The sequence below is a fragment of the Oncorhynchus keta genome, unplaced genomic scaffold (genome assembly GCF_023373465.1).
Source record: "Oncorhynchus keta strain PuntledgeMale-10-30-2019 unplaced genomic scaffold, Oket_V2 Un_contig_17738_pilon_pilon, whole genome shotgun sequence".
In the NCBI taxonomy this organism is placed as follows: Eukaryota; Metazoa; Chordata; class Actinopteri; order Salmoniformes; family Salmonidae; genus Oncorhynchus; species Oncorhynchus keta.
In genome coordinates, this window is record NW_026280550.1 from 59,967 (window position 1) to 77,065 (window position 17,099).

A 17,099-nucleotide genomic window follows, 5' to 3' on the forward strand; every position below is an offset into this window, starting at 1 on the left:
TCTCCAGGACGTTCCCATACGGCGTTGGCCCTCTCCAGGGCTTTCCCATACGGCGTTGGCCCTCTCCAGGAGGGCTTTCCCATACGGCGTTGGCCCTCTCCAGGGCTTTCCCATACAGCGTTGGCCCTCTCCAGGACTTTCCCACATGGCGTTGGCCCTCTCCAGGGCTTTCCCATACGGCGTTGGCCCACTCCAGGGCTTTCCCATACGGCGTTGGCCCACTCCAGGGCTTTCCCATACGGCATTGGCCCACTCCAGGGCTTTCCCATACAGCGTTGGCCCACTCCAGGGCTTACCCATACGGCGTTGGCCCTCTCCGGGGCTTTCCCATACGGCGTTGGCCCTGTCCAGGACTTTCCCTGAGAGACAGGAGAAGAGGGCGGACACGCTCTCACGTCCCGAAGGAGCTGGGTGGATGGTCGCCAGGTAGAGTTCCAGCTGGAATAGGAACCCCAGGCATCCGGCAGCCGTCCCATCATACTCCCTCGGGAGCGCGAGCCGAATCCCACTGGGACCAGGTGAAGGAGGGGTGAACTGTGGTGCCTGTTGGAGTGGTGGTGGTGCTGGCAGAACTCTCTCCCATCGGTCCATCATCTGCAGCACGGGATCCATGGGGGTGCCGAGCGTTGCAACATGGTCGCATGCTGCTGGACGCGCTCCTCGACCGCCAAAGTGGGGTTGTATGCTCCTGCTAACTCGATTTAGAAGGTGCGTTATTCTGAGTAACACACGTGATATAATGCTGTGTTCTCTCCAGGTTGTTCCAGGTGTCTATAGGTCCTGATATAATGTTGTGTTCTCTCCAGGTGTCTATAGGTCCTGATATAATGTTGTGTTCTCTCCAGGTGTCTATAGGTCCTGATATAATGCTGTGTTCTCTCCAGGTGTCTATAGGTCCTGATATAATGTTGTGTTCTCTCCAGGTGTCTATAGGTCCTGATATAATGTTGTGTTCTCTCCAGGTGTCTATAGGTCCTGATATAATGTTGTGTTCTCTCCAGGTGTCTATAGGTCCTGATATAATGCTGTGTTCTCTCCAGGTGTCTATAGGTCCTGATATAATGCTGTGTTCTCTCCAGGTGTCTATAGGTCCTGATATAATGTTGTGTTCTCTCCAGGTGTCTATAGGTCCTGATATAATGTTGTGTTCTCTCCAGGTGTCTATAGATCCTGATATAATGTTGTGTTCTCTACAGGTGTCTATAGATCCTGATATAATGTTGTGTTCTCTCCAGGTGTCTATAGGTCCTGATATAATGCTGTGTTCTCTCCAGGTGTCTATAGGTCCTGATATAATGTTGTGTTCTCTACAGGTGTCTATAGATCCTGATATAATGCTGTGTTCTCTCCAGGTGTCTATAGATCCTGATATAATGTTGTGTTCTCTCCAGGTGTCTATAGGTCCTGATATAATGTTGTGTTCTCTCCAGGTGTCTATAGGTCCTGATATAATGCTGTGTTCTCTCCAGGTGTCTATAGGTCCTGATATAATGTTGTGTTCTCTCCAGGTGTCTATAGGTCCTGATATAATGTTGTGTTCTCTCCAGGTGTCTATAGGTCCTGATATAATGTTGTGTTCTCTCCAGGTGTCTATAGGTCCTGATATAATGTTGTGTTCTCTCCAGGTGTCTATAGGTTCTGATATAATGCTGTGTTCTCTCCAGGTTGGTCCAGGTGTCTATAGGTTCTGATATAATGTTGTGTGTCCAAGTCTGTAACTTTCTCCGTTCTTCTCTACTTTTAGGAACTTAAATACAAACTTCATGTACTTTATGTTCTCTCTCTGCCCTCCCTCTCTCTCTCACTCACTCTTTGCAGTCTTACAACTATGTAGTTCCCTATTTCTGCATCTCGCTCTCTCTCTCTACTAGTTCAAACCCTCCTACCACATGTTATGTCTGACAGCCCCTCCCTCTTCCTCCTTAACCAATCACATCTTTGTTCCTACATCGCACAGTAGAGAGAGAGAGAGAGAGAGAGAGAACATGAGATCAGTGAGAAAAAGAGAGTGAGAGAGTCCTGTATAGATCATAGCACAGAAACACATTCATACACTCATGCAGACTGGAGGCTGTCAACAGAGAAGAGAAACAGAGTTATTCTGTCTACAGAGGAGAGAAACAGAGTTATTCTCTCTACAGAGGAGAGAAACAGAGTTATTCTACCACTGGAGGGCGACCTCCCTCCATCTCTCTCTCCCTCCATCTCTCTCTCCCTTCATCTCTCTCTCCCTTAATCTCTCTCTCCCTCCATCTCTCTCTCCCTCCATCTCTCTCTCCCTTCATCTCTCTCTCCCTTCATCTCTCTCTCCCTTAATCTCTCTCTCCCTCCATCTCTCTCTCCCTTCATCTCTCTCTCCCTTCATCTCTCTCTCCCTCCCTCTCTCTCTCCCTTCATCTCTCTCTCCCTTAATCTCTCTCTCCCTCCATCTCTCTCTCCCTCCATCTCTCTCTCCCTTCATCTCTCTCTCCCTTCATCTCTCTCTCTCCCTCCATCTCTCTCTCCCTCCATCTCTCTCTCCCTTCATCTCTCTCTCCCTTCATCTCTCTCTCCCTCCATCTCTCTCTCCCTCCATCTCTCTCTCCCTCCATCTCTCTCCCTTCATCTCTCTCTCCCTTAATCTCTCTCTCCCTCCATCTCTCTCTCCCTTCATCTCTCTCTCCCTTCCTCTCTCTCTCCCTCCCTCTCTCTCTCCCTCCATCTCTTTCCCTCTCCATCTCTCTCCCTCCATCTCTCTCTCCCTTCATCTCTCTCTCCCTTCATCTCTCTCTCCCTCCATCTCTCTCTCCCTCCATCTCTCTCTCCCCTTCATCTCTCTCTCCCTCCATCTCTCTCCCTTCATCTCTCTCTCCCTTAATCTCTCTCTCCTTCATCTCTCTCTCCCTCCATGTCTCTCTCCTTCATCTCTCTCTCCCTCCATCTCTCTCTCCCTTCATCTCTCTCTCCTTTCATCTGTCCCTCCATCTCTCTCTCCCTCATCTCTCTCTCCCTCCATCTCTCTCTCTCCCTTCATCTCTCTCTCCCTCCATCTCTCTCTCCCTCATCTCTCTCTCCCTCATCTCTCTCTCTCCCTTCATCTCTCTCTCCCTCCATCTCTCTCTCCCTCATCTCTCTCTCTCCCTTCATCTCTCTCTCCCTCCATCTCTCTCTCCCTTCATCTCTCTCTCCCTCCATCTCTCTCTCCCTCCATCTCTCTCTCCCTCCATCTCTCTCTCCCTTCATCTCTCTCTCTCTCCATCTGTCCCTCCATCTCAGCTCTGTGTGTCTAGTGACAGTGGTACATGTGTACAGTGGACTGACAAACAACATAACAAATAAACAAACAGATGATTTGAACTAACGAATGATGAATGAATGAATGGACGTGCTGAATGTAATGACTGACAAACAACATAACAAATAAACAAACAGATGATTTGAACTAACGAATGATGAATGAATGAATGAACGTCCTGAATGTAATGACTGACAAACAACATAACAAATAAACAAACAGATGATTTGAACTAACGAATGATGAATGAATGAATGGACGTGCTGAATGTAATGACTGACAAACAACATAACAAATAAACAAACAGATGATTTGAACTAACGAATGATGAATGAAGGAACAAACAAAAAATACATGAATGAATATATGAACAAATTAAAAGAATATATATTTTTTTTAAATCAATAAAAATTTGAATGAATTAACAAACAAATAATGAATGAACGGACGGAACGACTAACTAAATAGTGAATGAACAGATGATTTAACTAGCGAATGATTAATGAACGAACAAATAAATTAATACACGATATGAAAAAAAATATGAATAATGAACAAACTAATGAATTCATTATTAAATGAATATTTGAACTAATTAACAAATGAACGATCAAATAAATGAATTATTTAAAAGCACAAATGAATGACTAAATGACAACATGAAAACATGAACAAATGACAACATTAATTAATGCTGTTCCATACAGATCAGTGACAGTAGTAGACTATGTAGCAGAGTGTTTAATGGTGCAGTACATTATGAGGTGTCTACAGTAGTAGACTATGTAGCAGAGTGTTTAATGGTGCAGTACATTATGAGGTGTCTACAGTAGTAGACTATGTAGCAGAGTGTTAATGGTGCAGTACATTATGAGGTGTCTACAGTAGTAGACTATGTAGCAGAGTGTTAATGGTGCAGTACATTATGAGGTGTCTACAGTAGTAGACTATGTAGCAGAGTGTTTAATGGTGCAGTACATTATGAGGTGTCTACAGTAGTAGACTATGTAGCAGAGTGTTTAATGGTGCAGTACATTATGAGGTGTCTGCAGTAGTAGACTATGTAGCAGAGTGTTAATGATGCAGTACATTATGAGGTGTCTACAGTAGTAGACTATGTAGCAGAGTGTTAATGATGCAGTACATTATGAGGTGTCTACAGTAGTAGACTATGTAGCAGAGTGTTTAATGGTGCAGTACATTATGAGGTGTCTACAGTAGTAGACTATGTAGCAGAGTGTTAATGATGCAGTACATTATGAGGTGTCTACAGTAGTAGACTATGTAGCAGAGTGTTTAATGGTGCAGTACATTATGAGGTGTCTACAGTAGTAGACTATGTAGCAGAGTGTTTAATGGTGCAGTACATTATGAGGTGTCTACAGTAGTAGACTATGTAGCAGAGTGTTTAATGGTGCAGTACATTATGAGGTGTCTACAGTAGTAGACTATGTAACAGAGTGTTTAATGGTGCAGTACATTATGAGGTGTCTACAGTAGTAGACTATGTAGCAGAGTGTTTAATGGTGCAGTACATTATGAGGTGTCTACAGTAGTAGACTATGTAGCAGAGTGTTTAATGGTGCAGTACATTATGAGGTGTCTACAGTAGTAGACTATGTAGCAGAGTGTTAATGATGCAGTACATTATGAGGTGTCTACAGTAGTGGACTATGTAGCAGAGTGTTTAATGGTGCAGTACATTATGAGGTGTCTACAGTAGTAGACTATGTAGCAGAGTGTTTAATGGTGCAGTACATTATGAGGTGTCTACAGTAGTAGACTATGTAGCAGAGTGTTTAATGGTGCAGTACATTATGAGGTGTCTACAGCTGTTGGGGGAGTGTCTGGGGGGTTACTAGAATCAGAGTCTTTACTGAAGGTAAGATGGCGCTGACAGAGATGGCTGCCTTGCTTCACGTTCTTAGCAAACTATGCAGTGTTCTGTTTTTATGTATTATTTCTTACATTGTGACCCCAGGAAATCTGAAGTCTTATTACATACAGCCGGGAGGAACTATTGGATATCAGAGCAACGTCAACTTACCAACATAACGACCAGGAATACGACTTTCCTGAAGCGGATCCTCTGTTCGGACCACCACCCAGGATAATGGATCTGATCCCAGTAGACGACCCAAAACAACCGAAGGGGCAGACGGGGCGGTCTTTTGGTCAGGCTTCGTAGGCACATCGCTCTCCGCTCCCGAGTATACTACTCGCCAATGTCCAGTCCGTTGACAACAAGTTCGATGAAATTCGAGTAAGGGTTGCCTTCCAGAGAGACATCAGAGACTGTAACATTCTCTGTTTCACGGAAACATGGCTCACTCTGAATATGTTGTCAGAGTCGGTACAGCCACCCGGTTTCTTCACGCATCGCGCCGACAGAAACAAGCATCTCTCTGGTAAGAAGAAGGGCGGGGGTGTATGCCTTTTTAATTAATGACTCATGGTGTAATCATAACAACATACAGGCGCTCAAGTCCTTCTGTACACCTGACCTAACAAAGCTAATCTGAAAACAAGGCTCGCTAAATTTTATCAGCATATCAAATGCGCAACTCGAACTGGCAGCATTCTGGATCATTGCTACTCTAACTTCTGCGACACATACAAAGCCCTCCCCCACCCTCCTGTTGGCAAATCTGACCATAACTCCATTGTTGTTGCTCCCAGCCTATAGACAGAAACTAAAACAGGAAACGCCCGTGCTCAGGTCTGTTCAACGCTGGTCCGACCAATCGGATTCCACGCTTCATGATTGCTTCGATCATGTGGACTGGGATATAACCTAAGACAACAACATTGATGTATGCACTGACTCGGTGAGTGATTTTCTTAGTAATTGCATCGGTGACGTTGTACCCATTGTGACTATTAAAACCTTCCCTAACCAGAAACTGTGGATTGATGGCAGCATTAGGGAAACACTGAAAGTCTTTGCTTCTCAGCTCACTGGTCACCATAGCAGCAGTGGCACTGTGTTTGAGGACAAAACAGTGCCACTGACACGGCCCGCTACCAAAACCTGTGGGCTCTCCTTCACCGTGGCCAACGTGAGTAAAACATTTAAACGTGTTAACCCTCGCAAGGCTGCCGGCCCAGACGGCATCCATAGACGTGTCCTCAGAGCGCAGACCGGGTGGCTGGTGTGTTTACGGACATATTCAATCAGTCCCTATCCCAGTCTGCTGTGCCCACATGCTTCCAGAGGGCCACCATTGTTCCTGTTCCCAAGAAAGCCGAGGTAACTGAGCTAAATGACTATCGCCCCATAGAGCTCACTTCTGTCATCATGAAGTGCTTTGAGAGACTAGTCATGGACCATATCACCTCCACCCAACCTGATACCCTACACCCACTCCAATTGCTTACCGCCCCAATAGGTCCACAGACGACTCAATCACAATCACACTGCACACTGCCCTATCTTATTTGGACAAGAGGAATACCTATGTAAGAATGCTGTTCATCGACTACAGCTCAGCATTTAACACCATAGAACCCTCCAAACTCGTCATTAAGCTCGAGACCCTGGGTCTCGATCCCGCCTGTGCAACTGGTCCTGGACTTTCTGATGGGCTGCCCCCAGGTGATGAGGGTAGGAAACAACATCTCCACCCTGCTGATCCTCAACACTGGGGCCCCACAAGGGTGCGTTCTCAGCCCTCTCCTGTACTCCCTGTTCACCCATGACTGGGTGGCCATGTACGCCTCCAACTCAATCATCAAGTTTGCAGACGACACTATAGTGGTAGGCTTGATTACCAACAACAACAAGATGGTCTACAGGGAGGAGGAGAGGACCCTCGGAGTGTGGTGTCAGGAAAATATCTCCCACTCAACGTCAACAAAGCAAAGGAGATGATCGTGGACTTCAGGAAAGAGCAGACGGACCACCCCCCTATCCACATCGACGGGACGGCAGAGGAGAAGGTGGAAAGTTTTAAGTTCCTCTGTGTACAAATCACGGACAAACTGAAATGGTCCACCCACACAGACAGCGTGGTGAAGAGGGCGCAACCTCAGGAGGTTGAAGAAATTTGGCTTGTCACCGAAAACACTCACAAACTTTACAGATGCACAATCGAGAGCATCCTGACGGGCTGTATCACCGCATGGTAAGGCAACTGCTCGGCCCACAACCGTAAGACTCTCCAGAGCCTACACTACACACCCTACACTACTCCTGTTACAGTACCTTCACTACACCCTACACTACTCCTGTTACAGTACCTTCACTACACCCTACACTACTCCTTTCACAATACCTTCACTACACCCTACACTACTCCTGTCACAGTACCTTCACTACTCCTTTCACTACTCCTGTTACAGTACCTTCACTACACCCTACACTACTCCTGTTACAGTAAATGTCACTACACCCTACATTACTCCTGTTACAGTACCTTCACTACACCCTACACTACTCCTGTCACAGTACCTTCACTACTCCTGTTACAGTACCTTCACTACACCCTACACTACTCCTGTTACAGTACCTTCACTAGACCGTACACTACTCGTGTCACAGTACCTTCACTACTCCTGTCACAGTACCTTCACTACACCCTACACTACTCCTGTCACAGTACCTTCACTACACTACTCCTGTTACAGTACCTTCACTACACCCTACACTACTCCTGTCACAGTACCTTCACTACACCTACACTACTCCTGTTACAGTACCTTCACTACACTACTCCTGTTACAGTACCTTCACTACACCTTTCACAGTACCTTCACTACACCCTACACTACTCCTGTTACACAGCTTCACTACACCCTGCACTACTCCTGTTACAGTACCTTCACTACACCTACACTACTCCTGTTACAGTACCGTCACTACACCCTACATTACTCCTGTTACAGTACCTTCACTACACCCTACACTACTCCTGTTACAGTACCTTCACTACACCCTACACTACTCCTGTCACAGTTCCTTCACTACTCCTGTTACAGTACCTTCACTACACCCTACACTACTCCTGTTACAGTACCTTCACTACACCCTACACTACTCCTGTTACAGTACCTTCACTACACCTTACACTACTCCTGTTACAGTACCTTCACTACACTACTCCTGTTACAGTACCTTCACTAACACCCTACACTACTCCTGTCACAGTACCTTCACTACTCCTTTCACAGTACCTTCACTACACCCTACACTACTCCTGTTACAGTACCTTCACTACACCCTGCACTACTCCTGTTACAGTACCTTCACTACCCTACACTACTCCTGTTACAGTACTTTCACTACACCCTACATTACTCCTGTTACAGTACCTTCACTACACCTACACTACTCCTGTTACAGTACCTTCACTACACCCTACACTACTCCTGTTACAGTACCTTCACTACACCCTACACTACTCCTGTCACAGTTCCTTCACTACTCCTGTTACAGTACCTTCACTACACCCTACACTACTCCTGTTACAGTACCTTCACTACACCGTACACTACTCGTGTCACAGTACCTTCACTACTCCTGTCACAGTACCTTCACTACACCCTACACTACTCCTGTCACAGTACCTTCACTACACTACTCCTGTTACAGTACCTTCACTACACCCTACACTACTCCTGTTACAGTACCTTCACTACACCTTACACTACTCCTGTTACAGTACCTTCACTACACTACTCCTGTTACAGTACCTTCACTACACCCTACACTACTCCTGTCACAGTACCTTCACTACTTCTTTCACAGTACCTTCACTACACCGTACACTACTCCTGTTACAGTACCTTCACTACACTACTCCTGCTACAGTACCTTCACTACACTACTCCTGCTACAGTACCTTCACTACACCCCCTGCTACAGTACCTTCACTACACCGTACAGTACTCCTGCTCCAATACCTTCACTACACTACTCCTGCTACAGTACCTTCACTACACTACTCCTGCTACAGTACCTTCACTACACCGTACAGTACTCCTGCTCCAATACCTTCACTACACTACTCCTGCTACAGTACCTTCACTACACTACTCCTGCTACAGTACCTTCACTACACCGTACTTTACTCCTGCTCCAATACCTTCACTACACTACTCCTGCTACAGTACCTTCACTACACTACTCCTGCTACAGTACCTTCACTACACCGTACAGTACTGCTGTCACACTACGAGTCTGCTCTCTCTGTGGTGTGTCAGTCAGGCGGTTCAAGTCTAGAAGACTCTTCCTCTTTCTTTACATGTGCACAAACACACTGACAATCACACACACACACACACACACACACACACACACACACACACACACACACACACAGACACACTTGTACACACACACTAGAAAACACTGACAAACACACACTACAAACACAAACTCAAGCACATAAACAAACACACACACACTGACAAACACACACTACACACACACACTGGCAAACACACACTACACACACACTCAAGCACATAAAGAAACACACACACACATAAACACGCACTTGACTATTTTGATGTTTTAATGAAATGCTTAAAAAGGCACAGTGTATATACATACACAATAGATATGTAAATCTCAAAGGTAGAACGGACTCTTATGGTATTACTGTCTTCATTATTATAACAGACTAAATGAAGACAAGATTTGACAAACACATAATTCATATTTACACAAATATTTACAATGATGTTGGTTGACTTTCACAAAATCTGGAGATAAAAGTGATTTTAAAGCCAGATGTTCATATTTTACATACATTATATACAGTAAAACCACATGAGCTGTTTTAATACAATGTGTCAAGGAGGATTTGAAACATGAAAGGGATTGTTTTTTTAATGTCATTCCAAGATGGCGGCTCTGTGGTGACAACCCTTCTTCCTCTGCTCTCATCCTTCTAGACCTATCGGCTGCCTTCGATACTGTGAACCATCAGATCCTCCTCTCCACCCTCTCCGAGTTGGGCATCTCCGGCGCGGCCCACGCTTGGATTGCGTCCTACCTTACAGGTCGCTCCTACCAGGTGGCGTGGCGAGAATCTGTCTCCTCACCACGCGCTCTCACCACTGGTGTCCCCCAGGGCTCTGTTCTAGGCCCTCTCCTATTCTCGCTATACACCAAGTCACTTGGCTCTGTCATAACCTCACATGGTCTCTCCTATCATTGCTATGCAGACGACACACAATTCATCTTCTCCTTTCCCCTTCTGATGACCAGGTGGCGAATCGCATCTCTGCATGTCTGGCAGACATATCAGTGTGGAGGACGGATCACCACCTCAAGCTGAACCTCGGCAAGACGGAGCTGCTCTTCCTCCCGGGAAGGACTGCCCGTTCCATGATCTCGCCATCACGGTTGACAACTCCATTGTGTCCTCCTCCCAGAGCGCTAAGAACCTTGGCGTGATCCTGGACAACACCCTGTCGTTCTCAACTAACATCAAGGCGGTGGCCCGTTCCTGTAGGTTCATGCTCTACAACATCCGCAGAGTACGACCCTGCCTCACACAGGAAGCGGCGCAGGTCCTAATCCAGGCACTTGTCATCTCCCGTCTGGATTACTGCAACTCGCTGTTGGCTGGGCTCCCTGCCTGTGCCATTAAACCCCTACAACTCATCCAGAACGCCGCAGCCCGTCTGGTGTTCAACCTTCCCAAGTTCTCTCACGTTCTCTCACGTCACTCTCACGTCTCCACTGGCTTCCAGTTGAAGCATTCGCATCCGCTACAAGAACATGGTGCTTGCCACGGAGCTGTGAGGGGAACGGCACCTCAGTACCTCCAGGCTCTGATCAGGCTCTACACCCAAACAAGGGCACTGCGTTCATCCACCTCTGGCCTGCTCGCCTCCCTACCACTGAGGAAGTACAGTTCCCGCTCAGCCCAGTCAAAACTGTTCGCTGCTCTGGCCCCCAATGGTGGAACAAACTCCCTCACGACGCCAGGACAGCGGAGTCAATCACCACCTTCTACCTGAAACCCCACCTCTTTAAGGAATACCTAGGATAGGATAAGTAATCCTTCTCACCCCCCTAAAAGATTTAGATGCACTATTGTAAAGTGGCTGTTCCACTGATGTCATAAGGTGAATGCACCAATTTGTAAGTCGCTCTGGATAAGAGCGTCTGCTAAATGACTTAAATGTAAATGTAAATCTCTCTACAGGAGCTTCTCTTCTTCCCAGATGGCACCTTGTTCCTATAGAGCACTGCCTTTGACCAGGGTCCATATGGGGGATAGATAATAGGGTGTCATTTGGGACACATTCCTTGTATATATTCTATAGTACTACATTATTGTGGGTAGCTGAGCTGTAGAGTAGAGGGCATCTTCTGGAGTGTCTTTAGAGAGGTGCACAGCAGGGTATCTTGTAGATTCTACAGTATCTTTGGGTAGCTGAGCTGTAGAGTAGATGGTGTCTTCTGGAGTGTCTTTAGAGAGGTGCACAGCAGGGTATCTAGTAGATTCTACAGTATCTTTGGGTAGCTGGGCTGCAGAGTAGATGGCATCTTCTGGAGTGTCTTTAGAGGTGCACAGCAGGGTATCTTGTAGATTCTACATTATTGTGGGTAGCTGGGCTGTAGAGTAGAGGGCATCTTCTAGTGTCTTTAGAGAGGTAGGGTATCTTGTAGATTCTACAGTATCTTTGGGTAGCTGGGCTGTAGAATAGATGGAATCATCCTGGTTTCCACTGGCTGTTGGAGGACATGAAGAGACTCTAGAATCTGTAGGTAGATCCACACTGGAGTAGATGAGAGAAGCTGGTTGATCTGCAGTAGAATATGGATTTATATCATCTTTGGGAAGTCAACAGTAGAATAACATGGCAGGTTAGGATAACGCGTGGGAGGTTAGTAGAAATAAAATAGCAGGTTAGGAAAATGTACATTGCCATTCAGGATAACGTGACAGGTTAGGAAAATCAGGTTAAGGTTAGGAAAAGAGTTAGGGTTAGCTAAAATACTACAAGGAAGCAGCAAGCAGCCACTCAAATAGACATTAAGTGGCCAACAAACTGCCCAATTAGCTGGGCAGTTTGTTGTTTAGTTGTTTTCCATAGACCCATTGATGTTGCTCTTCCCACTTATGTGTCAACGCCCACTTTCAAACACACTCCACCTATGCAGTTACACATGAATCTGTGGAAGACCTGTGGCAGAGCTAGCAGGGTAGGTTGTAGAGGCTCGGCCAGCAGGGTAGGTTGTAGAGGCTTGGCCAGCAGGGTAGGTTGTAGAGGCTTGGCCAGCAGGGTAGGTTGTAGAGGCTTGGCCAGCAGGGTAGGTTGTAGAGGCTTGGCCAGCAGGGTAGGTTGTAGAGGCTTGGCCAGCAGGGTAGGTTGTAGAGGCTTGGCCAGCAGGGTAGGTTGTAGAGGCTTGGCCAGCGGGTAGGGTAGAGGCTTGGCCAGCAGGGTAGGTTGTAGAGGCTTGGCCAGCAGGGTAGGTTGTAGAGGCTTGGTCAGCAGGGTAGGTTGTAGAGGCTTGGCCAGCAGGGTAGGTTGTAGAGGCTTGGCCAGCAGGGTAGGTTGTAGAGGCTTGGTCAGCAGGGTAGGTTGTAGAGGCTTGGCCAGCAGGGTAGGTTGTAGAGGCTTGGCCAGCAGGGTAGGTTGTAGAGGCTTGGCCAGCAGGGTAGGTTGTAGAGGCTTGGCCAGCAGGGTAGGTTGTAGAGGCTTGGCCAGCAGGGTAGGTTGTAGAGGCTTGGCCAGCAGGGTAGGTTGTAGAGGCTTGGCCAGCAGGGTAGGTTGTAGAGGCTTGGCCAGCAGGGTAGGTTGTAGAGGCTTGGCCAGCAGGGTAGGTTGTAGAGGCTTGGCCAGCAGGGTAGGTTAGAGAGGCTTGGCCAGCAGGGTAGATTGTAGAGGCTTGGCCAGCAGGGTAGGTTGTAGAGGCTTGGCCAGCAGGGCAGGTTGTAGAGGAATGACCAGTAGGGTAGATTGTAGAGTTGGTAGGTGATTTGACAGTAGAGTAGACTGAAGAGATGACCACAGGAAGTGTGTCTGTCTGTCTGTCTCTGATCTCCTCGTACACACAGACAACCTGCATAAAGAACCAATGAGGATTACTACATACATACATGGTCAATATGGAAAAACTCAACCAACGTGAGTCAAGGTTCAAACCAAAACATGTCAATGAAGAACTACATTGTTAATATGGCTGCATTTACACAGGCAGCCCTTTAATTGGCTAAATATATAATGTGATTGGTCAAAAGACCCATCATTAAGATCAGAATTGGGCTGCCTGTGTAAACGCAGCCTATGAGTCTGAGAATCCATCATGTGTTGAAACTGAGCTGTCTAATGAACAAGTGTTGTTTGTAGGAGGTTCTTCCAGTTGACAGATTGAGGACTGATAACAGACTACAGTAGAATCCCACTAGAGGCTGTAGACTCACACACTCAACCCTTAATGTTTAGTTTACCACCTCCCTGTCTATCACCTCTACACTACAAGTTATCATGGACACACACACACACACACACACACACACACACACACACACACACACACACACACACACACACACACACACACACACACACACACACACACACACACACACCCCCCTTGTATCTCTCACCTCTCCAGCAGGGTCAGGTTGTGTGTTGGAGGAGACTGGTGGTGTTCCCCTGGTTCCTCTCCTCTGTCTGTAGAACAGGAGCAGGACCAGACCTAACACTGTCACCATGACTACCAGACCAACACTGGTCCACACCACCATCAGACCTGACCACAGACAGGAGGAGAGACTTTACAGAGTACTGTATATATCATAGATACCATCAGACCTGACCACAGACAGGAGGAGAGACTTTATGAGGGTTGAACAAAGCAGGTCAGTTTGCTAAAATAACCAGATTTTTGCAAACCCGATGCTTTCCAGACTATAAATATCATAGATGGATACAACTGTCATTTGGTCGGTTGGATGGTAGACTGGTGGATAGATCAGTCAATAAGATAAGATAGATTGGATGGTAGTCAGTTGTATGGTCCTACAGACAGACAGGACTGTATAGATTATAGATAACATGAATTACAACGTTCATTCGATCAGTTGGTTTTTCAGTAAGGCAGGAAGACAGAAAGACAGGCAAGAAGGCAGACAGACAGAAAGATAGGCATGAAGACAGACAGACAGGCAAGAAGGCAGACAGACAGAAAGACAGACAGACAGACAGACAGACAGACAGACAGACAGACAGACAGACAGACAGACAGACAGACAGACAGACAGACAGACAAGAAGGCAGACAGACAGACAGACAGACAGAAAGACAGACAGACAGACAGACAGACAGACAGACAGACAGACAGACAGACAGACAGACAGACAGACAGACAGACAGACAGACAAGAAGGCAGACAGACAGAAAGACAGACAGACAGGCAAGAAGACAGACAGACCAACAGGCAAGAAGACAGACAGACGGAGCAGTGAAAATAAAGGTGTGAAAAAGGAAGAGACTTCACTATCTTGCTAGTTATGGGATGATAAATATAAAGGAAGAGACTTCACTATCTTGCTAGTTATGGGATGACAGATATAAAGGAAGAGACTTCACTATCTTGCTAGTTATGGGATGATAAATATAAAGGAAGAAACTTCACTATCTTGCTAGTTATGGGATGACAAATATAAAGGAAGAGACTTCACTATCTTGCTAGTTATGGGATGATAAATATAAAGGAAGAGACTTCACTATCTTGCTAGTTATGGGATGATAAATATAAAGGAAGAGACTTCACTATCTTGCTAGTTATGGGATGACAAATATAAAGGAAGAGACTTCACTATCTTGCTAGTTATGGGATGACAAATATAAAGGAAGAGACTTCACTATCTTGCTAGTTATGGGATGATAAATATAAAGGAAGAGACTTCACTATCTTGCTAGTTATGGGATGATAAATATAAAGGAAGAGACTTCACTATCTTGCTAGTTATGGGATGATAAATATAAAGGAAGAGACTTCACTATCTTGCTAGTTATGGGATGATAAATATAAAGGAAGAGACTGAGTAAGATAGTGACCATAGTAACCATGGTGTCAGCAGCTGCTTTTCCCAAAACGTCAAATGTTGCATCACTTCCTGCATCCCCATGACAACATAGTCCCTGCTACAACATAATAGAACACCATTATATATTAGGCACCACTGAAATCAGTATACATGAAACTTAACAGCACTCTGTCCTGCAAGAGAGTATTCCTATTGAGGAGAATCTAGATGAGAGGGAGAGAGAGGGACAGAGAAAGAGACAGGGAGTGAAAAAAGAACGAGAGAGAGAGAAACAGACAGAGAGGTGGGGTGTCAGAGAGATAGAGAGAGATTGAGTGAAAACAAAGAGAGATAGAGAGAGATTGAGTAAAAAGAGAAAGCGAGAGAGAAGTAGTGACATTTGTCCAATGATTGAACAGGAACAATTGATTTTCATCCAGCATTACAGCATTTCATATCACAACATATTAATTGTAATGTCTAAGATGAGAGATTCATCATACCAGCTCTTGATAGGTGACCACTGATGTGGTTTGGGAGGGTTGAGGAGGTGTTTGGGGATGTTGGAGAGAGGTTTGGGAGGGTTGTGGAGAGGTTAGAGGATGTTGTAGAGAGGTTTGGGAGGGTTGTAGAGAGGTTTAGAAGGGATGTGGAGACATGGCGTCGGGAGGTGACAGGTGAGGTTGTAGAAGTGGGAGGAGCTGTGAGTCAATAGAAAGTACAGATAAACACCAATACTGAAACAACTTCATGTCAGGAAATAAGTCAGGAAGTGAATTACTAGATAACAATTCATATGGAGAATTCACTTACCATCTGTAACTGTGAGATGCACCTCTTGGTATGAGTCTAGGCCATATCTCTCCACTCCACACCAGTAGGTCCCAGAGTCTGTCTTCATCAGGTTCTTGATGGTCACATAGAAGACTCCATCTCTGTTGTCTTCTATACTGTATCGATCTTGAGTTACATTCTTGCTACCATTAGTTTTAACCAGAATGTCTTTACCAGAACATGTCCCTTGCAGAAGTATTTGTTGTTGGTTCCTGCCAACGTGAACGAGCAGCCGAACATGACATGTCCTCCCACCACTTCCTTAGTGCCAGCTGACTCCACAACACACAGAGCTGTCAAACAGAAAACACAGTAGAGTCACAACTGATGACCTGTGAGATAAACTTTAACCCTGCTCACATCTAACATTAACCCTGCTCACATTAATCTAACATTAATCTAACATTAACCCTACTCACATCTAACATTAACCCTGCTCATCTAACATTAACCCTGCTCATCTAACATTAACCCTGCTCACATCTAACATTAACCCTGCTCACATCTAACATTAACCCTGCTCACATCTAACATTAACCCTGCTCATCTAACATTAACCCTACTCACATCTAACATTAACCCTGCTCACATCTAACATTAACCCTGCTCAAATCTAACATTAACCCTGCTCACATCTAACATTAACCCTGCTCAAACTAACTTTAACCCTGCTCACATCTAACATTAACCCTGCTCAAATCTAACATTAACCCTGCTCATCTAACATTAACCCTGCTCACATCTAACTTTAACCCTGCTCATCTAACATTAACCCTGCTCACATCTAACATTAACCCTGCTCATCTAACATTAACCCTGCTCAAATCTAACATTAACCCTGCTCACATCTAACTTTAACCCTGCTCACATCTAACATTAACCCTGCTCAAATCTAACATTAATCCTGCTCACATCTAACATTAACCCTGCTCACATCTTACTTTAACCCTGCTCATCTAACTTTAACCCTGCTCAGATCTTACTTTAACCCTGCT

At 45.6% G+C, this 17,099-nt stretch overlaps 1 protein-coding gene and 4 long non-coding RNA genes across 15 annotated transcripts; 3 read left to right on the plus strand and 2 right to left on the minus strand.

Moving 5' to 3' along the window:
* Positions 1-610: 610 nt before the first annotated feature.
* Positions 611-1,691, plus strand: LOC127919873 (uncharacterized). The gene is made up of 5 exons (XM_052503730.1): positions 611-672; positions 758-884; positions 1,002-1,079; positions 1,236-1,274; positions 1,392-1,691. Exons 1-5 carry the CDS (start codon positions 611-613, stop codon positions 1,689-1,691), a joined length of 606 nt encoding a protein of 201 aa, XP_052359690.1.
* A 2,281-nt stretch (positions 1,692-3,972) lies between these two features.
* Positions 3,973-5,107, plus strand: LOC127919874 (uncharacterized). 4 transcript variants are annotated; one of them, XR_008104339.1, is made up of 5 exons: positions 3,973-4,094; positions 4,205-4,316; positions 4,372-4,705; positions 4,762-4,928; positions 5,041-5,107. It is a non-coding gene; the product is annotated as an uncharacterized LOC127919874 (long non-coding RNA). The 4 variants fall into 4 exon arrangements; XR_008104341.1 differs by having other exon boundaries at positions 4,372-4,649; XR_008104340.1 differs by having other exon boundaries at positions 3,973-4,038.
* A 2,347-nt stretch (positions 5,108-7,454) lies between these two features.
* LOC127919875 (uncharacterized) lies at positions 7,455-8,938 on the minus strand. Of its 7 annotated transcripts, XR_008104346.1 has the most exons (6): positions 8,868-8,938; positions 8,447-8,516; positions 8,255-8,324; positions 8,162-8,196; positions 7,748-7,782; positions 7,464-7,513 (listed from the first exon to the last, which is right to left on the minus strand). It is a non-coding gene; the product is annotated as an uncharacterized LOC127919875 (long non-coding RNA). The 7 variants fall into 7 exon arrangements; XR_008104344.1 differs by lacking the exon at positions 8,162-8,196 and having other exon boundaries at positions 7,461-7,513; XR_008104342.1 differs by lacking the exon at positions 7,748-7,782 and having other exon boundaries at positions 7,461-7,513.
* Positions 8,939-12,334: 3,396 nt separating this feature from the next.
* LOC127919871 (uncharacterized) lies at positions 12,335-12,830 on the plus strand. 2 transcript variants are annotated; one of them, XR_008104335.1, is made up of 3 exons: positions 12,335-12,441; positions 12,496-12,630; positions 12,682-12,830. It is a non-coding gene; the product is annotated as an uncharacterized LOC127919871 (long non-coding RNA). The 2 variants fall into 2 exon arrangements; XR_008104336.1 differs by having other exon boundaries at positions 12,523-12,630.
* A 14-nt stretch (positions 12,831-12,844) lies between these two features.
* LOC127919872 (uncharacterized) lies at positions 12,845-16,279 on the minus strand. Its single transcript, XR_008104337.1, has 3 exons — positions 16,084-16,279; positions 13,846-15,971; positions 12,845-13,298 (listed from the first exon to the last, which is right to left on the minus strand). It is a non-coding gene; the product is annotated as an uncharacterized LOC127919872 (long non-coding RNA).
* Positions 16,280-17,099: the final 820 nt, after the last annotated feature.